Genomic DNA, 21,541 nt, shown 5'->3' with positions numbered 1-21,541 from the left:
ACTGGCTGCCCAGGTGGCTTCATTAAATGACGTGGCAAGCCACCGTTGGGGAGCCGTTAGGGGTAGGGGCAAGGGAGTATACTATACTTAACGGTGGGGGGGTATGGGTAGTAACTTAAAGTTGCTAGGGGTAAATATGAACCTTTCCCCAAAGTACGGGGTAAATCTGGCCCTTTTCCCTTGTATTAACCATAACTTAACACCTAAAAAAGTTATGTTAAGAACTTTACAGAATCATAATTACAGCAAAAAGTCAGTGCCCCTATTCAAAAGCTAATACTTATACACTGCCTATTAAATCTACCAATTCTCCTATATCCCCCCACAAATTCTGCTTACACCAAAAAAAGCACAAACTAAGACAATCCATCCTGATTTTCTGAATGGAACTGCTAGTATCCTCAAAATGTCTTGAATTCCTTTCTATCCAGACTACCCACCATATACAAGCAGGGATGACCTGCCACCAATCTTCATCACTATTTCTTTTTCCCACACTTTTCAAACTGCTTAGAAGTCCCAATGTAGAACCAGGCATGAAATCCACTTCATCCTAGTAAAAAGAGGGCAAATTGTGGTTGTGGGTTTTTGTTTGTTTTTTTGTGTTTTGGGGGGGGGGGGGGGGTGTTGTTATTGCGTCTTAACATCCTTATTGGCATAGCATTTGAGACGTAGGCAGCAGCAACAAACATATAGTGCAATAAACATGCTACTGCATATTAGCAAAGCGAAACACAACAAAAAGCAAATTTAATCAAACTGGAACACCATCAGCCATACGGCTGTAGAAAAATCAAGAAAACTGGCTTTTTCTTAATAAACATCTTTTACCAAACAAATTTACTCTAACAAAAGGATATCTATTGTACAATGCAAACCACTTATTCATAAATTATTGGGAAGGATAAAAAGCTGGACTATTGAGTTTTTATCATACGTAGGCAGGACTCAGCAGTCAGCTCATTAAGAATGCGTTGTTTGCTGTTCAAATCTTTGGTCACAGATATTTACATTACCTAAGAAGATCATTCAAGTTATAGAGTCTGTCTCCAAGAGATTCTTATGGACTGGAAGTGCTGAAGTCTCCAGGAAAACTCTGATTGCCTGGGATAAACTATGTTGCTTGGGGGTTTGAATATTAGATATCTATACTTGGGAAAAGGCTGCCATATGTAAGCTCCCTTGGAACTCATGCAAGAAAAAGGATAAAATGTGCGGGCAGGTTTCATACTTATTATGGGAAACACTGTAATGAATGGGGTGCTCAGCCTAAACAAGCATCATGGATAGTTCAAGGGATATTGAAGGCACAGAAGTATTTTTTTAGAAGCTGGTTTTCAAGAGAAAGACGTGCTAAACATGGAATCATATTCAATCAAGGTTGTATACCAGAAGATGAGGGGTGAGTTACCTAAGGTGGATTGGAGGAGGCTGGTAAGGTCTAACAATAGAGCTCCAAAGTGGAAATTTGTTCTGTATTTGGCTTTGACTAGGAGGTTTCTTACTAAAGCTAGACTAGCTCAATGGGGCTGGTTGAAGATCTATTTTTTGAATGCTCTTATGCTGCTGCTGTATGGTCTAAGATGCTATCATCGCAAGGGATATTAAGGCAATGCATGAATTGGCAAGGGGAAGTTGTTTGGGCTCAGGTACAGAGGAAAGGCAAGAACAGTGCTGCACAAGTTTTCAGAATGACATTAGCAGGAAGTGTGAACTATATATGGCAAGAGTGGAACTTGAGATTGTTTTAAGGCAAAGAGAGGAATGCTGAGGGGATTACCAAGCAAGTCATCCAGGATGTTCATATTCGAGGATCTTTGTTCCCTAGGCTAACTAGGAGACCTGAAGAACTTAACATGCATCCCTGATTTGGTAGTACTTTTTTTTAAAATTTCATGTAGGGACTTAGTTTGTCATGGTGTGAGTGCAAAATTGGGGCTATTTGTCCAAGTTTGTTGTTTTCTGCTTTCTAACTGCTCATTGGTATGCCTATGACAGCAGGGGATTTACCTTCTGGGTCGAGCTCGTCGCACGGGGCTTGCCTAGAGCGGGTTATCTCTTTTATATGGTTTGCGGGCTATTGCACAGGAGCGGGGTTTACCCTACGCACACCCGAAGGGTAGCGGCTGCGGGTTCCCTTGTCATCCGGAAAAAAAAAAAACTGCTCATTGGTAAATAAAATATTCTAACAAAAATTCTCCGTCTCTTTACTTATCACATAGTCAATTACCTTGGTTTATTGGTTAGCAATCTACTTCGGATCCATCGACCTGGGTTCGACACCTAGTACTAGTAGGACCTTATCGATCAACACTTACCACGTATTCTACCGAAACACAATAGTTAATGCAACTTGAATGTATAAACTACTAGCAAATAAAAACTATGCATCAATACCAAGCAAGTTAGGATCAGCAATGAATCCTCATTGACCACGTCACACAACTTAAGCTTAAACATATACAAACTAGACTAGCACAACATTAACAAGATTCTATACCACCAGGAAATAGGTAACCAATAAAATGATCATCAACAATATATTTGTATAAACAAAAAAACAAAATGGGGCAATATCTTCAAGTTCAATCTATGTTACATTATGATCAAACCAAAAGGGAGATTGTCTCACCAGCATTGAAGAGCTACAACAAACCTCCAACCTATCACGAAACCTCGATTCATGGGACTTCAACATCATGGGCAACGACAAGCAAACACCTTTCTCAACACACATCTTATGCCTCGGCTTTATCCTATTCTCTAAACTAAACGAGAAATACTGCAGAAAATCAATCAATTCCTTCAACTCTCTCCCCATTTCCTCAACAAAGTAGTCAAATTTCGGCTCCAAATTCTCCTCAACACTATAACAAAACAACAATGGGAATCTCCTAAACATCACTTTCAAGTCTCTAAACGAAAACCCAATTCTTGAAAAGTAATCCAAACGTGTTATAAACTTAAGTTCCACAGAACAAGATAATAAACTTGCACATTTTGAAACATCAAATTAACAAGAATTTATACCACAAGGAAATAGGTAACCAATAAAATGATCATCAACAATATACTTTTATAAACAAAATGGGGCAATATCTTTAAGTTCAATCTATGTTACATTATGATCAAACCAAAAGGGAGATTGTCTCACCGGCATAGAAGAGCTACAACACACCTCCAACCTATCACGAAACCTCGATTCATGGGACTTCAACATCACGGGCAACGACAAGCAAACGCCTTTCTCAACACACGTCTTATGCCTCGGCTTTATCCTATTCTCTAAACTAAACGAGAAATACTGCGGAAAGTCAATCAATTCCTTCAACTCCCTTCCCATTTCCACAACAAAGTAATCGAATTTCGGCTCCAAATTCTCCTTAACACTATAACAAAACAACGAAGGAAACCTCCGAAACATCACTTTCGCATCTCTAAACGAAAACCCAATTCTTGAAAAGTAATCCAAACGTGGTATAAACTTAATCTCCACATCACAAGACAATAAACTAGCACATTTTGAAACATCCTCAATACCAATAGTACTTTGTAAAAAGTAAAGTGTTGGTCTTAAATTCTTTTCTACACATTTAGTAAGTAACCGGGGCTTTCGACGTAGTATTCCAGGTAGTTTATCTCCTGTAACATTTGCTTCCCTGAGCAAAAAAGTTACAGCTGGTAACATTGTGGTGGAAAGTGGAGTTGTTAAAACTTCAGGGCAAATGTGTACAACTCTTTTAACATCAAGGGTGTTTAGATTGATTGAGTGAAGGAATTCAATTCTTGATTTGAGATCAGATAAAGAGGATGATATTATAAGTGGATGTGAAGTAAGGCAATGTAATGAGTCTATACCAAGAGAGTCTAAAAAAAGGAGCTTTTCTTGAAGTGGGGGTGGTGGGGTAGGGGTAGTGAGGAGGGTGGTGATGGGGGTGGGTGGTTTGGGGTGGGGTGGGAAGGAAATGGTGGTGGGAGGTTTGAAGGATTTGGGTGTTCTTGAAATGGAGGGTTTAGGAAGGGGACATGATGGAGAAGAAGAGAGGTGGAGTGTTTCTTGCATGGTGATTTTGTTTCTCACATGATGTTTTCTTGAAAAATGGATATGTTGTTGCTGTTTGGTGTTTCTTGAAAGTGGATATGTTGTAGTTGTTTGGTGTTCTTGAAAGTGGATTATTTGTGTGTTTTGATTGTATTGTATAATTTGTATTGGATCAGTGGTGTGGTGGAAGAGGGAAAGGGATAAGGGGATGTGAGTGAGGTGGAATTTGTTTGATTTTTGTGTTATCTTGAATATCCATAGAGGGTTCAGGAAGAAGAAAGAAATCAATCGGATAATGTATATTTGACCCAATGGGCTTGGATTTATTTGATAGGCCCAATTGTGTTGGATCTGCTGGGCTTAATATTGGGGGGGAAAAAAAAAGAGCAAAAAAAAAAAATTGGTTTTTTTTTTTTTTTTTTTTTTTTAAGGTATCCACACTTTTGCTAATTACATTTTGTAGGCATGTGAAGGGGGCATTTCGTTGTATTCAATTGATGATTTCAATTGGAGGTATTCATTTTAACTTTTTTTATTCAACTTTGCTAAAAAAATAATTGCAAAACAATACAGGATTATTCAGTTGTATTCAAAATTCAATGTATTCATTTGTATACAAAAAAATTTCCTTCAAAATACTGGCGAAAAATACATAAAGAAACATTGTAATTTACACTAGAAAAAAAACGAATACACTCAGATCTGAGATGCAAGAAATAATACTCTACCTTATACAAGAAATAAATTTAAATTTTTGACTAAGTGGGGATACAAAAAGATCTCCTTCGAAATACAGAAAAAAAACAAAATACACCGTATGTATACAACAATACAATGTATTTTTTGCATGGGCGAGTATTTTTTGTAATCTAGCCCTTATCGACCTCGGTCGGTGTGACGATGGCGTTAGAACTCTCGGGAGAATTTTTGAAGGCAAACCGACTGCCATTGACGCGAAAAATTTCTTTTTTTTTTTTTTAGGGTTAGATTTGACGACGGGCAATTCGCGCCGAAGAAGATGGAGAGGAAGACAGAACCAAACGTTAGGGGAGAGAGAGAGAGAGAGCACATGTTAGAGAGAGGAAGAAGAGATAGTTATGTATTAGTTGGGGATACACACGTGTGTTCAATTATTTTACCTTAATAGCTAATGAGTGTCATTAAGATACAACTTTTAGCTATGGGAAATAATTAATGCAAACTATAGCTACTAAATATAATCACCTACTACTACTAGTTAGCCACACAACGTAGATTTCCCCCAAAAAAAGGGCATTTTTTGTGCGGGAATGAGAAGGCATTGGGCAAAGTGAAAGGATAACCGATAAAAAAAAAAATTAAAATTTGATATTTGCCTTTCTACTGCCTTCATTTTTTTTCGTAGTTGAATTTTACAAACCTCTGTTTAACTTTTACCGAATAGGAAAAAAATCAAGTGTACCCACAGAAGTTGTGACGGAGAGAGAGGGCAAAGTGAAACTATTGTAATCTTGACAAAGTCTTGAAGTTTCATATAACTAAACTTCAGGTATGTAAGACATAATTATCTCTAAAAGTTATGGTAAATACCCTTCTATTCTTAATTACGGATTTCAAATTTGGGTAATGAAATTAGAATCATGTTTGATGGGAGCATTTTAGCACACATTCTAATTAATCGAGCGCAAAATAAGTATCAAATATCGAGTGAGAAAAACACAGGGAAGATTGGCGTAGCTATTTCTATTAGCAACATAATGTGAAACAAGCATGAAATACTTAGACTCAAGAGTATGACCTAGTGATCGGTTGAGAATGACGAAATCTCAATTATAAAAATTAGGTGATTTGTACATAATATTTTTCTACAAATAAACATAATAAGTGTTACCTTAGCCAAAAACCGATATTATCAATATTGCAATGTGAAGTTTATCAAAAGATCCTATATAATAAAAAAAATAAGTTGCGGCTCGTGTGGACAAGGACATAATGTTTTTGAATATTTACAAATAAGTAATATTTTTGCCCAAAATCTTCCCCACACCCTTCACTCCACCCACCCCATACCAACTCAGTCTAGTGAATCTACTACAACTATTATCCTCTACCAACCATCTCTCCACAAACTTCTATTTATCTCTATCTATCTATCCATTTATCCATCAAACTTTATCTCAACACAAGTTATACTTCCCATTTTCAATGGCTTGCAGTGCTACTTGTACTGCTCTGCTTTCTTCAAACCCTACTAGTGCTTCTTCAGTCAAATTGCCTTCATTTTCTCAGTCAACTATTCTTCCTTGTTCATCTTTCAATGGACTCCGTAACTGTAACCCTTTAGTTACACGTGTCACACGTTCCATTTCTTCTTCTCGCTCCAATAAATCCCGCTCCTTTGTCGTTCGAGCCTCTGTAAGCTACATTTTCCCCTCTTTTATGTAGAAAAATGATTTTGTTTTGAGACTTTTGTATAATTGTTTGTTTTTTTTTTTTTTTTTTAATTTCTATTAGTTTTGCCTGAGTTAGGTTGGCTATGGATGGTTTTAGGAGAGGTAGAAGTATTTGGGGGAGGTGATTGGACAGGACATGACGCAGGTTCGATTTACCGAGGACATGACCTTAGATAAAGAAATTATGGAGGATACGAATTAGGGTAAAGGGTTGGTTAGTAATTGAGCGTTGTCTTACTTATCCTTGCATACTGGTAGTCGTAGTATTACTCTTGTAGGCCCTTGTATTTGATAGTTAGTTTGCCATGCCTTGCTATATTGCTTTGGATTTCTTGTTCTTTTTGACCACGTCGTCCTATTATCCTGTGCTATTACTGCTTATTATTAATGTGTACTATTACTGATGCTTTTTTATCTCTCGTTGAGCTGGGTGTCTATCGGAAACAGCCTCCCTACCTTTTAATCGTAAAAGGTAGGGGTAAGGTCTGCGTACACTCCACCTTCCCTAGACCCCACTTGGTGGGATTATACTGGGTATGTTGTTGTTGTTGTAGTTTTGCCTGAGTTCTTTTTTAGTAGTGTGTACTCTAAATGTGAATTCTCGCTAATTTTTCATAGTTCTATCAATCTAACAAATAGAGTTCGGTAAATATTTTGCTAGACACTAAACTTGTTAACTTTTGACAAAGTTAAAGGGCCAAAACTGTTAAATGCATACTTAGGTATCCTTCCGTATCCGGGATGGGATAAACAAGGATATACTATAGGATTATTTTATCCCACCTTCTATATGGGATAATAATCTAATTATTTTAGTACAAATGATGGGATAAAATAACCCCGGGACTACTTAATACTCATAACCAAACGCGGGATAAGATAATTTTGCATCTTATCCCACCAATCAAATGACTCGTTTGGTTGGTGGGATAATTTGGTCTGAAGACAAGTTATGATGGGATTAGTTATGTTGGGATTAGTTATCCTGGTATTATTTCATATTGATTATTTGGTTTGTTGTATCAAAAGTAACTTGTATTGCATAATTTATAATAAAAAGTTGTTTGTTTACAAAAGTACCCTCCACTTTATTTAGTAGAAAAAAGGTTTGAGGGACCTGAGGGCTAGTTTTGTCATTTTCATTGTTTTATCCTGGGATTGACAAGGAATAAGGTGGTACTAAATTTTAATCCCAGGACTATTTTTCCTTATCCATCATACCAAATGACCCCTAAAGGTTTGAACCAGTGGAGGAACCAGGAATACTACCAAGGGGTGTCAAAATATAAAAATGTGGATATTTACAGAGAAGAGGTACTCAGATTTGCTCAAGGTGTTTTATGTGTAGACAAGAAACAGAGATCAACTGTTCCTACATTGCAAAACAGCTGTAAATCTGTGGAGCATGTTCTTATGTTTACTTGGAGTGAGTTGGGTCATGCCAAAGACCACTTTTGAACTTTTGAACAGCTGGAAAGGGATTGGAAAAAGAAGATCTAAGGAGAACTGGTGGGAGAATGTACCAGCATGCATCTGGTGGACACTATGGAAAGAAAGGAATGCAAGATGTTTTCATGATAATGGCAGCAGCACTCAAAAGATCAAGATGAAGTGTCTTAGTTTACTTTATTTTTGGTGTAAACAGGATATGGTGGGTAAGTAGAATCCTTAGTTGATTTAATAGGACATCTGTAAGCTCTAGTTTTTTTTTTTTTTTTGCTGTTTCAGGGTAGTTTCAGCCTACCAAGGGATGTAAGATTATACCTCATCACGATATGATGAGTTTTTTGTGTGAATACAAAGTTACCTTTTACTCAAAAAAATATAAAAATGTGGACACACCTAAAAAATAAGGGGAGTATAGTATTTATACATAAAACTAAGTCTTCCGGCGATTGATACCCCTTAGCATAAGGTGGCTCTGTCACTTGTTTGAACCCATAAAGCTAAAATTCTGGATCTGCCTCACCCAACGGCAAGAGGAAAGACTTGTAGCATAGTTGCAGCTTGTAGTTTAGTGGCAAGAGAGCAGCTTGTGATGTGTGGTTTAGGTGCATGTCACGGGTTCTAATCTTGCCACATACGAAATGCTTGTATTTAAGTGGAGAAGGGTAGAGGGGCATGTTAATAACTGTGTGCCACTGCCTTCAGATTTTTCGGTTACCAAACAAATTTATTAATCTTTAACTGTATTGTGGAATTGAGTGTTGGAAGTCGGTCTGGTTTCGTTTAGTGATGCAATAATATTCATGATTCACCGATTTAAAATATTGAATCAACCTTTGTATGAGACTATCATATATTTGAAAAATCTGAATTATTAAGTTTCCCTTCAGTTAATTACTCTAGCTGAGAAGCTATGCATTTTAGTTCTCTAGGTGGATAAATTTGTTACTATATATGTCAGTGCTGTTGTAGCTAATAAACATGAGCATGAGCAAAAGATATTCTTGTCTATTAGATACATAGTTCAAGGAGAATAGAGAAAATGGTTTCTGTGATCTTTTGTTCAGTTGAACAAATAAGACGGAGTAATTAAAAAAATTCTATTAAGCAAAAGCCAGTTGACAGACTGAGATACTTGCATCAGTCTCGAACCACCACGGTCGACTGTCAGATCTCGTGGGACTTGAAGATTTACTAGACTTGGATCCAGATTACAGGGACAATGCCGTCCAAGAGACCCGTACCATGACAAAATGCTTATTGATATCAGTTACAAAAGGATCTAGATGACTTCTAAGTTTTCGAAAAGCATGACACAGACTCACAGAAGAATCATATTTTATGTATGGCGTGAATTAGTTTCATCCTAGCTGCATACTCCATTTTTGAAAAGGATTGAGAGTTATATCATATTATCATTAGTTAAGTCATTATAAGGTAGAAGAAAACAAATCCTAGTCATATCTTTCTACATGAAAGATGTTAGAAACTGAGATTCAACACAATTCGATAAATTATATATATTTTTTTCCCGATAAATTATTGATGTTTCCAGATAGATCTTAAAATCCTCATGTGTGTCTATTTTATAATAAAAAAATAGATAAATTATATCAGAGGACCAAGTGAAATAAACATACACTCCTATTTCCAATTTTAGATTGTTGAATTCCTACTCTCCGAACAATTTGCCTTTTGCTCTACTTTATATAAGAGGCGTTTTCTCCTTGTTTCTGAATAGTGTTTCATCTCTGTAATGTTATTTCTTGTTACTTCTCCCGACAGAGTGAACTACCACTAGTTGGGAATAAAGCACCAGATTTTGAGGCTGAGGCTGTTTTCGATCAAGAATTCATCAAGGTACGTTATTGGTGTTCAATGAAATGGCAGTATTAATTGGTCGTCTGAGATCCTCTGTGTGTTTGTGTATGTCTCGCTTTTCTGCTTATCAAACTAAGAGCTTTCTCCTTTTCATTGATTATGAGGATATGTCACTTCTTTCATAAAAAAAAAAAAATAAAAAAAAAAAAAATATGCTCCATTTCAGTGGCTTGCTGCAGGAGAATCTTCTGTTATTGAAAAGTACCTTATTCTTTTGGTTGACAAACGAGTAAAGATAACTTCATGAAGGCCGTTACTCAGGCTAACCTTTTTGAATAAAACTTAGTGAAGAAATTGGGACATGGAAAGAACTGAGCGCTGCTGAATCAATATACAATGTTTTCTTCATTCATGTTAGGTTACATCAGTCTTTTCAACAATTTTGTCCTAGAACTACTCTTTTACTTCCTTCCCCTGTTAATAATTGCAAGTGATTCCTTTCACATCCGGTTATTTTGGGGTGCTTTCTTGGCTATTTATAATTGAAGAGTGTTTTCTCTGCAGGTTAAACTTTCTGAGTACATTGGGAAGAAGTACGTGATTCTCTTTTTCTACCCACTCGACTTCACTTTTGTTTGCCCAACAGGTCAGCTTGTCTAAAATCCTTCAGCTGCTAGTTTCACTTGTAATAAAGTTTAACTGATTATGGTGGTTTCTGAATGCATTGTTTTGATATAATCTATTCCCTTCTACTATAGAGATCACTGCTTTCAGTGATCGTTATGAAGAATTTCAGAAGGTGAACACAGAAATATTGGGTGTCTCCGTAGACAGTGTGGTATGTCTTTCTTTCCTTCAAAATTTTCCTCTAAAGTGTTGGTTGGTACTTGGTTGTTTTGTTCATTTGATATGCTTGCACACCAATGTGATATAGTAGTGTAAGTGCCACTTTCAACATAATACCTTTCAGATAGGCAAGCGTACCTAAATGGTCTGTGCCTTGCTGCATTGTGCTGTTGCTCTTCTACAGCCCCTTTCACTTATTAATAAAAAGCCCTTTGGACTGGTTTTGAACTTTGTGCGATGTGCTCTTAGATGAAGAAGTGGCATAGGAACTAGCTTTAGAAATTATCGAAGGTACACATAAATAGTTGGAGAAGCAGTTGAATAAAGTTAGATGTGAATACTAGATATTGAACTAGAAGATGACAAGTGAAATGTCAACTGGACACATTACAAAGGAACTTTTAGTTGGAAATGGATATTATCTCAAATAAGAAAGTGAATACATGCGTGGAAGAGATGAAGTTGAAAAAAATTGAGAGATCTTGAGATGTGATTATGATCTTGGTATAGCTATATATGCTACACCATTGACAAGACATAAGCAATCTGGAAGAAGAATAACTATAGGTGCCCTGGGGTTTGCTGTAGCAAGAGGGGTGGATTAGGCGAAAGTCACGAGTTCGAATGTTGATGCTAACAAAAGCCTGGTATTTAAGTGGAGAAGGGTAGGAGGGTGTGTGTGTGTTTTTTTGGGTTGGGGGGGGGGGGGGGGGGTGTTACCCGTCATCCACCGAGATTTGAACCATCGAGAGCTTGCTCCTCTCGGTTGTTAAAAAAACAAGAAGAATAAGTATAGATAAAGTAGTTTAATTAGCAAGACTAATAGGATTTACTTGTAGATCAAGATATCATGTATGCTTGAAAAATCATCTCAGTATAAGGCAAGTCAATAGCAAATATTCCAGTAATGATTTTTGTCACGGGTTACATTAGCATAATTTTTACCTAACATTATAATTCTCATGTATTCTTGTAGTTCTCCCACCTTGCCTGGGTCCAAACTGATAGGAAGTCTGGTGGACTCGGTGATCTGAACTATCCATTAATTTCAGATGTGACAAAGTCGATTTCAAAATCTTACAATGTCCTGATACCGGATCAGGTATGATTATTGCCTATTTTTGTTTCCTACAGGGTATATTTTGGAATTGTTCCTTGATATTGGTTTTGCATAGTTTTGTCATGGTTTTTGAACTGCTAGATATACATGTAAAAGATTTTAAGTTTGGGGAGAGTGCCTTGGATGCAGTGATGCAGTGATGGGGGGCTGTGGTTACGATATAAGCAATCCATCATGGAAGCAGTTTTTGAACTATTAAATCAAATTGTAGAATTTCAGATTGTACTATTTTTTTTTTTTTTTTTACTTAACTGCAACTGATAACTTTTTGCTAGATGTATATCAACTAGGCTTTAATTCCAAATTAGTTAAAGTTGGCTATATGAATCTTTTATATCCATTCTGCTCTGTACGGCCCATTTTATTCCAATAGTGGTAAATAATTTGCCTTTTAAGGCGAATTAAGGTTCTCTAAGAGACTTAAGTCTCACACTTATCCATACACTGAACATATGAATCTCGAACACGTTACCTAATTAACTGTAAGAACAAAAATAACAAACCTTTAATGAATGTCTCTGCTATAACACCTTAGATTCTTTATGCATACGAACAACTAGTTACGAGATAGAGTTAGTTTTTCTGATTAAAAGTCACCTAGCAAACGTTAGGGTTTAGGACAAGAATACAGACTATTGCTATAAGCGCTTTATAGATTGGATTTGTGTGCACTTTTCTCCATTTCCCTTAACCAAAGCTAATTCTTTTTCCTTGCTATCACCTTGTCTTTTGTTCAACCTGATAACCTTGAATTTCATGGCTGTCAGCCCATATTTATTGTTTATTTCGAAGAAGAAGGGAAATCTGCTTCTGTGGAGTTTTGCAGAGTCTTTCTGTAAACATTCTCATGACTTGTGTAGTTTGCCTCTTGTTGAAGAAGCTTTGTGCAAAACAACTTGTGGTTTTGCTCTATATCAAAAACATGTTTGATGTTGCACCTTGTGATGAGCGTGAAAGCAAAGCCTTAATTCTGATGTTGTTTCAGGGTATTGCATTGAGAGGACTTTTTATCATTGACAAGGAAGGAGTTATTCAACACTCCACCATTAATAATCTTGGAATTGGTCGGAGTGTCGATGAAACATTGAGAACACTTCAGGTAATAACATATCTGGGCCCCACATCATACCATCACTAGACAATCTGTTGCTTATATTGTGTAATATTAAAGCAAGTCCTGTATCTTTGTCACTATAATTTTTTTGGTCTTTTGCGACAGGCATTGCAATATGTCCAGGAGAACCCAGATGAAGTATGCCCAGCTGGGTGGAAGCCTGGTGACAAGTCAATGAAGCCAGATCCTAAGGGAAGCAAAGAATACTTTGCATCCATATAAGGGCCGCAATATCTATGTTCATTTGTTGTTAAGTGAGGTTGTAGAGCTTCTGTAACACTTTTTTACTTGACCTGCTGGTTTGAGTTCTGAGCATTTTTCCGAATAATATATGCCCTTTTATATGCCCGAGGCTTCAACATTATCTGAACTTAGATATAACTCGATAATGACATCATTTCATGCCAAGATTCTAGAGGGAGAACAATTCATGTGATAGTTCCCCCTCCAGCGTTTTATGATTGTGTATGTAATAGTGTGTATGGAAATCCTTCACTGTGCAGCAAGGTTTAATGCTTAATGATCATTAAGAGTAATCTAGCCATAAATGAAAGGAAGAAGAGGCAATTCTGTATAACTGATGACTAGCACTATGTCTACAAGTAGATGGTATAGTGGTTGAGATATGAAACAAATAACTTGGACATACTAAATCTCAGCTACATCAGTTGGCGTGGTCTATTTGTTTCAGCCTTGATGGACAAAAAAATGTTAGCAACTTGTTCTTATGGGCAAGACAAACATAAATTAGTCGAGATGCGAGAACAAACTGGTTTCATATGCTATCTATGTACAAAGAAGATTGATAACAACCACTATTGCCCTATCTAGTTTTTTTTTTAAGGTACAAACGACAGCGGTGCTCAAATTTTCAAAAGGTCGATGTCACAATTACACTATATTACATCATCTACGTTCCAACAAAATTGTTAACTCAAAGCAAGATAGTCATTAACTTAAAAATACATAGGTTATAACTTCAGAACAACTTAACTGAATATACGATGGAAAACGGATCTTATTGTAAGAAAATGGAGTATAAGCATCAAAACACAAACAACAGCCTCAACTAACTTCATATCAATTTCCCCATGTCATTTTGTTCCATCTTTTATCCCTGCAGAAAACATGCGGCAATTTTACATCCCCGCAAATAAGAATTTTCTTACTGTATAATACACAGAACCTGAAGAACACTACTATAAAGACGTAAACATATAAAGGTTGAAACTAGAATTGTTGGGGGTACTCAAAGAAGAGAACCCCTCCAAAAATTGGCGTATGCCACTAATTGCAGCGCACACACGGTATTCTTTAGTAAAAGGCGAAAGAATAGTTCGCTTTGTGCTCACTGCGTGGCTGCGTGAATTTCTCAGCTCATTTGTTCATTTTTATATTGCGACAAGTTTGTTTACTCATTATTTATCGATGTGGTACTTCACCTACCTCACTCCTATAAAATATTGCTCTCTGTTTCTCTTCAGCTTTTTCGTCCTACTTTAATTTAGCAAATACTTTATCTGCCATTTTGTTCCGCCTGGCATCCCAGCAGTAGACATTCTGTAATTGTAAACATTACTACTAAGAGACATACATAAAAGTATAAAACGTTGAAACTAGAATTGTTGGGGTACTCTAAGGAAGAGAACCCTCCAAAAATAGGCGTATGCCACTAATTGCAGCACACGGTATTCTTTAGTAAAAGGCGAAAGAATAGTTCGCTTTGTGCTCACTGCGCTGCGTGAGTTTCTCAGCTCATTTGTGCCTCATTTTTATATTGCGACAAGTTTGTTTACTCATTATTTATCGATGTGGTACTTCACCTACCTCACTCCTATAAAATATTGCTCTCTGTTTCTCTTCAGCTTTTTCGTCCTACTTTAATTTAGCAAATACTTTATCTGCCATTTTGTTCCGCCTGGCATCCCAGCAGTAGACATTCTGTAATTGAACCTCCCGTAAACATTACTACTAAGAGACATACATAAAAGTATAAAACGTTGAAACTAGAATTGTTGGGGTACTCAAAAGGAAGAGAACCCCTCCAAAAATAAACACACACACACACACTTTAGTAAAAGGCGAAAGAATAGTTCGCTTTGTGCTCACTGCGTGGCTGCGTGAATTTTTCAGCTCATCTGCGCTTCCTTTTTATATTGTATATATCGACGGTACTCGTTTCACTCCTTTAAAATATTGCTCTCTTCTTCTTTTCTGCTTCTTCACCAATCCAATAATATCTATATGAGTGAAAATCGAAATAGTTTTTCAAATAGAATACAAAATAGAAAGAAAAAAAAAAAAAAACACACGAAGAAGCCAAAGAGATTCAGCATCTATTATATATAAATAAAATATAATTTTAACATAATATATGCATCGTAATTTTCTGGAGAAGAGAGGTTCCGATGAATGCAGGTTCGGTTTATAATGGAGGACCTGATTCTGAAACAGTTGCCGGTTCTTTAGATTGCATCTTTTATGGTTACTTTAAGTTGGCCTTATGATCGATGTTGCTTGTACTCTCCAACGTGCACATGTCATAGAGTACCCGATATGGACAGGGGCACTCGAGGAGATGTTGAATCGACCAATACATCCAAGATTGATCTTTTCACTTGTGAGTGTCCCCGTAAAGAAATTCATGTCACAGCAAATAGCTACTAATTGTCAAAAGATTTTAGATGCTGCCACTTCCTATATCCACTTCACGGATGTGCCTCAAACTTGTGAAAGGCATGGATTCACCTTTTGTGTAAATGTTCATCGATCTTATTATCCGCATGAGTGAAGAGACTAAATTAACTTTGGAAATGAAAGAAGAGCTTTATTATCAAAATAGGGAGCTATACTTTCTTGCTTGATGTACAGTAGAGTATTTATATTTACTTATGTTACCAATTATCAATTCCTGGTCATTGTCATTCATTGAGACAGAGACGGAAAAAGAGAATTGGTGAAGAGACAATGACCAGGCATTGATAATGGTAATGAAAGTCTCAGAAAACGAATGTTTTTGTCCTGCTCTATTTTATGTAGCCACTTACTTTGGTCCATAGCAAGGATGTGAAGGCATTTCTCTGCAAGCTATGTTGTTCGGAGTCTCTAAAAATGCTACCACCTGTGTCGGATCCTCCAAAAATATAGTAATTTTAGAGGATCCGACATGTATCCGGTGGCATTTTTAAACGGTTAGATCAAACATAGTAGGCAAGTTACATTTGAAATGTTTACCTTGGATCAAAGATGTTTTATGACAAGGGTGCGTGATATTACATTTGTGTATGTTTTTCTTATGGGAAAAAGGCAAGCTGAGATTAAGATATGTTGGAAATACGTTGTAATCTTGTGAGTAGTACTTTGATTTCAACACACTCTTGACAGGCTTGACGACAGTACAAGTCAGTAGTGAGCTGGTCAATTGATGCATATATTGCTAGATAAGCCTTTACTTTCAAGCGACAACTGCTTCAATTGCTGCGAGGGCTGAAATTCTAGTAGAGTAGCTGAAGAAAAAAATCCAATAAAACAAACACAGAGATCATGGTGTACCAATTTTCGCATGGAAAGCAGATAAATGTATGACGAAGGTTAGGTTCTTGGAATAACCTTCTAGTTTTACTTTTTCTTGTGCAGTCTATCTAACCTCCCCATTAAGAGAGAAATTTTGATTGAGAAACATTGGTAAAACAACCGTATTGTGCTGCCAGAGCTTTCAAGGCAACCCTTCGTATAGAGGCATGTCTATAGTGTAACCTATGGGTTCATGCGAACCTAATAACTTCTGTACATACCATGTTATATGTATTAAAAAATCTACTAAATATATATAAATATTTTGCTACGAACTCACTTATATTGTATATGTTGGAACCTGTAATCGTTAGATTCTGGATCCATCTCAGCCTTCATATTGCTGCCATTTAATGGCAGTGGCCATTGAACAACTTAAAATGTTGAAACAGTGATGAGCCATAGACAGATTTGTGAAAGTTGTCACTTTCTGTCCATGTAAACAGTGAATGATATAATTATGTTGGTTCAATTCAGTACTGGTTTCCATGGTCAAAATAAACAGTTTATTTGAATGAATTTTCAGTTATAACATAAAAATTGGAAGGAGAAGTAATTGTGAGGCAAAAACAAAATCTTAATAATTATACAACTAGCACAATATATCATTCTTCAATCCACATAACCCAATAAAACATGTTTTAAGTTTAACGACGAATCAAGATTTCAGATTTCCAAGTACCCAAAAACAAGAAATTTTTGTTTTAGAATTGGATAGGGGCTGCGCGAACGCAGGCCCCCTCTGCCACAAATTATGACGTAGGCTCGACCACTTGGGCCGACCTTAGGCGGGCACCCCTCCAAAGTGCAATGGAGGTCACCAACCTAGGCCATGGGTCTTGTTGATCACCCATTGACCCCGTCCAGGTAAGTATGTTTCTTGTTGCTCCTTCCCATTATTTTATATCCATTCAGATCCTTGTTTTCCTTTGCGTCAGCTGATGAGGGACATTCTGCCCTTGATATCTTTTCCAGTTATAGCTAACCAAATAGACAACAAACAGATCTTTACCATACTCCTGATGAATTTTAGTAGAAGGAAATCATGTAATCCAATTTTAGTGACAAAGTCATGTGTCTAGTTGTACTGGGAAGGGTGTTGACTGTTGTGTAGAACCTGATGGTTAGCAAAAATGTATGATTACTGCAAAACTTGTTGTGCTTATGATGTGCGCTCCTACTAGGCAATGTGATATTTTCCTTTTCATTTTTTTTTTCTTATAACAGCGGTGCTCGGACCAGTTTCTGTGCATTTCGATTAGTTTTACGAGGTATCCTGCTTACTTCTTTTATACCAGTTAATATTCATTTTGCAATTGGAGGAGATGTAGGAAGAAATCACTTAAGTATTTTTGTCCCTGTTGAAATTTGAACTTGACATCTCATGGTTCTCAAACCACGTCAATTATCACTGGGCGACACACTTGAATGCAACTTATTCATAATTAAGACAGCAAAAAGGATCAATCTTTAACAATAGGTTAGTAGTTGATATTATCATCATGGAAACAACTCTTGACAACTTGTTTGGATGGCTGTTACTCATAATTTTTCCATAATATGTCATCTTGTAATGTATTTACTTAGAGTACAATGAAAAATGTCATTTTCATTCCGCAATAGGGTAATTTTACTTCGACCTAACAAAGATGCATCAATATATTATAACATCAGAATCTAAACGAACATTATTTTTAACTCAATAAGACACATGAAAAAAAAAGTTGAAACTAGAATTGTTGGGGGTACTCAAGGAAGAGAACCCCTCCAAAAATAGGCGTATGCCACTAATTGCAGCGCGCACACGGTATTCTTTAGTAAAAGGCGAAAGAATAGTTCGCTCTGTGCTCACTGCGCGGCTGCGTTAATATTTCAGTTTATCTGTGCTTCCTTTTTATATTGTGACAAAGTTTGTATTTACTGTTGTTAATCGATGTGGTACTCACCTCACCCCTTCAAAGTATTGCTCTCTTCTTCTTTTTTGCTTCTTCACTAGTCCTTTAATATCTATATAATCGAAAATCAACACGTTTTGGGACTGAGCATCTTAATAAGATGAATTCAAATGCAGATAGAAAAACATAGCAGTTCCCCGTCATTTAAATTGCATCTTTTTGTGGTTACTTTAAGTTGGCCTTATAATGGCATCGAGTACAATGAGTTGTGTGAGGAGCCTTATGCATCGAGCTAAGATTTGATATCTATTGATTGAGCCTTATGTGTCGAAAGCGAAAAAAAATAAAAAAAAAATAAAAAATGAGATAAAATGTACGACAAAGGTTAAGTTTTTAGGATAACCTTCTAGTCTTCAACCAAGATTAAATAAGCTTTACTTTTTCTTGTGAAGTCTTATCTAATCTCCCCATTCTATAGTGTAACCTATGAATTCACATGAGAAATTTTTTCCCGTATCATATATGTATTAAAAAATCTACTAAATATCTATAATTTTTTTTTAAACATAGTTATTATTGTATATTAACCGTTAGAATACAAACTTTAAATCTGGGAACCGCCATTGCCTTCATATGGCTGCCATGATGGAGTGGCCATTGAACAACACAAAATGTTGAAACTGTGGTGGAGCCAAAGCCTGGTGAATGATAATTATAATGTTCGTTCAATTTAGTACCGGTTTTCTCCAAACAAGGTATCGTTAAATTGAATCCCAAGTCTAACAACAAATCCACTTCAACACCAAGTATATAAAATAACCAAAAACAAGAAAATTTGGTTTAAGAGTAGCCCCCGCTACCACAAATTATGACGATCGACCACTTGGGCCGACCTTAGGCAGCACCCCTCCAAAGTGCAATGGAGGTCACCAACCTAGGCCAAGTCTTATTGATCGCCCATTGACCCCGTCCAGGTAAGTATGTTTCTTGGAGCTCCTCCGTGTTCTTTAATATCCATCCAAATCCTTATTTTCCATTGTGTCAACTGATGTGGCACAATTTACTAAATCCAATTTCTGTTTGATTTTGCTTTTTTTCCCTTCATTTATAGCACTCCATATAGGCAACAAACAAATCTTTTCAGCTATACATCAATGTCATAGCTACAACAATGTTATGTAAACTCTGCACATATACACGTGCTCAACAAGGGTAAAATAATTATACCTGGAGCAATACAAAAGAAGAGAAACAGGAGCTCCTTTGTGACTTGAAAAGCCATAGTTCTCAACGGCGGATGCAGAGTACTAGGTGCGGGTTCAGAGTACTAGGTGCGGGTTCACAGCAACGCAATCCACTAAATATCTAGAAATATTTGAATGCTAACCCAGTTATTATTGAGTAACACTGTTGTAGTTTTTAATTTTATTTTTGCTAGAAAAAAAAATTATTATTGAGTAACACTGTTCGTACAGAGGCAGGTCTACAATGTAACCTATGGGTTCACGTGAACTTAATAACTCTGTACATCCCAATGTATATGTATTAAAAAATCTACTAAATATCTATAAATATTTTGCTATGAACTCAGTTATGTAGTATATGTTGGAACCTGTAATCTTTAGATTCTAGATCCATCTCAGCCTTCATATTGCTGCCATGTAATGGAGTGGCCATTGAACAACTTAAAAATGTTGAAACCGTGACGACCCATAGCCAGGTTTGTGAAAGTTGTCACTTTTTGTCAATGTAAATAGTGAATGATACAATTATGTTGTGGTTCAATTCAGTACTGGTTTCCATGGTCAAAATAAACAGTTTATTTGAATGAATCTACACTTAAAACATGACACAAAAATTGGAAGGAAAAGTAATTGTGAGACAAATACAAAATCTTAATAATTATACTAGTACAATATATCACACTTCAATCCGCATAAACCAATAAAACATGTTTAAATTTAACAACGAATCTACAATTCAGATTTGCAAGTAACCAAAAACAAGAAATTTTTGTTTTAGAATTGGGTAGGGGCTGCGCGAACACAGGCCCCCGCTGCCACAAATTATGACGTAGGCTCAACCACTTGGGCAGACCTTAGGCTGGCACCCCTCCAAAGTGCAATGGAGGTCACCAACCGAGGCCATGGGTCTTCTTGATCACCCATTGACCCCATCCAGGTAAGTATGTTTCTTCTTGCTCCTTCCCATTCTTTTATATCCAGTCAGATCCTTGTTTTCCTTTGTGTCAGCAGATGAGGGACATTTTGCCCTTGATATTTTTTCCATTTATAGCTAACCAGATAGACAACAAACTGATCTTTATCATACTCCTGAATTCTAGGAGGAGGAAATCATCTAATCCAATTTTAGTGACAGTCATGTGTCTTGTTGTACTGGGAAGGCTGTTGTGTAGAACCTGATGATTAACAAAAATGTATGATTACTGCAAAATTTGTTGTGCTTATGATGTGCGCTACTACTAGGCAATGTGATATTTTCCTTTTCATTTTTTTTTTTCCTTATAACCTCGGTGCTCGAACCAGTTGTGTGCACTTCGACTAGTTCTACGGGGTATGCTGCTACTTCTCACCAACAGAGGTACCAGTTAATATTGTCTACCAAGGCATGGACAGATAGAAAAAAATCACTTAGTATTTTTTATCTCCGTTGAAATTTGAACTTGACATCTCATGGTTCTCAAACCACGTCAATAATCACTAGGCGACACACTTGAATGCAACTTATTCATAATTAAGACAACAAAAAGGATCAATCTTTAACAATAGGTTAGTAGTTGATATTATTGTCATGGAAACAACTCTTGACAACTTGTTTGGATGGCTGTTACTCATAGTTTTTCCATAATATATCATCTTGTAATGTATCTACTTTCAGAGTACAATGAAAAATGTCATTTTCATTATATTCAGCCTATTTTGTTCCTCTCCGTCATTCCGCAATAGGGTAAGTTTACTTTGCCCTAACGAAGAAGCATCAGTATATAATAGTATCAGAATCCAAATGAACATTATTATATAACTCTATAAGACACATGAAAGAAATGTTGAAACTATAATTGTTGGGGGTACTCAAAAACGAGAACCCCTCCAAAAATTGGCGTATGCCACTAATTGCAACGCGCACACGGTATTCTTTAGTAAAAGGCGAAAGAATAGTTCGCTTTGTGCTCACTGCGTGGCTGCGTGAATTTTTCAGCTCATCTGTGCTTCCTTTTTATATTGTGACAAA

The 21,541-nt window shown here is 36.6% G+C and overlaps 2 protein-coding genes, 6 non-coding genes and 1 pseudogene across 10 annotated transcripts; 1 reads left to right on the top strand and 8 right to left on the bottom strand.

Moving 5' to 3' along the window:
* Nucleotides 1-265: 265 nt before the first annotated feature.
* LOC132032831 (transcription termination factor MTEF1, chloroplastic) lies at nucleotides 266-4,286 on the bottom strand. Of its 3 annotated transcripts, none has more exons than XM_059422586.1 (2): nucleotides 3,155-4,286; nucleotides 266-553 (listed from the first exon to the last, which is right to left on the bottom strand). In XM_059422586.1, the coding sequence occupies exons 1-2, from the start codon at nucleotides 4,061-4,063 to the stop codon at nucleotides 281-283; spliced, it is 1,182 nt and encodes a 393-aa protein (XP_059278569.1). In that variant the 5' UTR covers nucleotides 4,064-4,286; the 3' UTR covers nucleotides 266-280. The 3 variants fall into 3 exon arrangements, with proteins under 3 accessions (XP_059278569.1, XP_059278570.1, XP_059278571.1); XM_059422587.1 differs by lacking the exon at nucleotides 266-553 and adding an exon at nucleotides 2,547-2,933 and having other exon boundaries at nucleotides 3,155-4,282; XM_059422588.1 differs by lacking the exon at nucleotides 266-553 and adding an exon at nucleotides 2,549-2,867 and having other exon boundaries at nucleotides 3,155-4,281.
* A 1,831-nt stretch (nucleotides 4,287-6,117) lies between these two features.
* On the top strand, nucleotides 6,118-13,199 carry LOC132032830 (2-Cys peroxiredoxin BAS1, chloroplastic). The gene is made up of 7 exons (XM_059422585.1): nucleotides 6,118-6,436; nucleotides 9,706-9,780; nucleotides 10,306-10,387; nucleotides 10,500-10,579; nucleotides 11,564-11,689; nucleotides 12,693-12,806; nucleotides 12,927-13,199. Exons 1-7 carry the CDS (start codon nucleotides 6,227-6,229, stop codon nucleotides 13,041-13,043), a joined length of 804 nt encoding a protein of 267 aa, XP_059278568.1. The 5' UTR covers nucleotides 6,118-6,226; the 3' UTR covers nucleotides 13,044-13,199.
* An 866-nt stretch (nucleotides 13,200-14,065) lies between these two features.
* LOC132035613 (U5 spliceosomal RNA) lies at nucleotides 14,066-14,182 on the bottom strand. The gene has a single exon (XR_009409343.1). It is a non-coding gene; the product is annotated as a U5 spliceosomal RNA (small nuclear RNA).
* Nucleotides 14,183-14,451: 269 nt separating this feature from the next.
* Nucleotides 14,452-14,563, bottom strand: LOC132035619 (U5 spliceosomal RNA). The gene has a single exon (XR_009409349.1). It is a non-coding gene; the product is annotated as a U5 spliceosomal RNA (small nuclear RNA).
* A 2,546-nt stretch (nucleotides 14,564-17,109) lies between these two features.
* Nucleotides 17,110-17,269, bottom strand: LOC132035591 (U1 spliceosomal RNA). Its single transcript, XR_009409327.1, has one exon. It is a non-coding gene; the product is annotated as a U1 spliceosomal RNA (small nuclear RNA).
* An 869-nt stretch (nucleotides 17,270-18,138) lies between these two features.
* On the bottom strand, nucleotides 18,139-18,255 carry LOC132035616 (U5 spliceosomal RNA). The gene has a single exon (XR_009409346.1). It is a non-coding gene; the product is annotated as a U5 spliceosomal RNA (small nuclear RNA).
* Nucleotides 18,256-19,130: 875 nt separating this feature from the next.
* LOC132035601 (U1 spliceosomal RNA) lies at nucleotides 19,131-19,271 on the bottom strand (annotated as a pseudogene).
* Nucleotides 19,272-20,317: 1,046 nt separating this feature from the next.
* LOC132035599 (U1 spliceosomal RNA) lies at nucleotides 20,318-20,478 on the bottom strand. Its single transcript, XR_009409334.1, has one exon. It is a non-coding gene; the product is annotated as a U1 spliceosomal RNA (small nuclear RNA).
* An 898-nt stretch (nucleotides 20,479-21,376) lies between these two features.
* LOC132035614 (U5 spliceosomal RNA) lies at nucleotides 21,377-21,493 on the bottom strand. Its single transcript, XR_009409344.1, has one exon. It is a non-coding gene; the product is annotated as a U5 spliceosomal RNA (small nuclear RNA).
* Between the last annotated feature and the right edge of the window lie 48 nt (nucleotides 21,494-21,541).

The sequence above is a fragment of the Lycium ferocissimum genome, chromosome 10 (genome assembly GCF_029784015.1).
Source record: "Lycium ferocissimum isolate CSIRO_LF1 chromosome 10, AGI_CSIRO_Lferr_CH_V1, whole genome shotgun sequence".
Classification (NCBI taxonomy): Eukaryota; Viridiplantae; Streptophyta; class Magnoliopsida; order Solanales; family Solanaceae; genus Lycium; species Lycium ferocissimum.
Note: the sequence above shows the minus strand (reverse complement) of the source record. Positions and strands in the feature narration are given on the sequence as shown.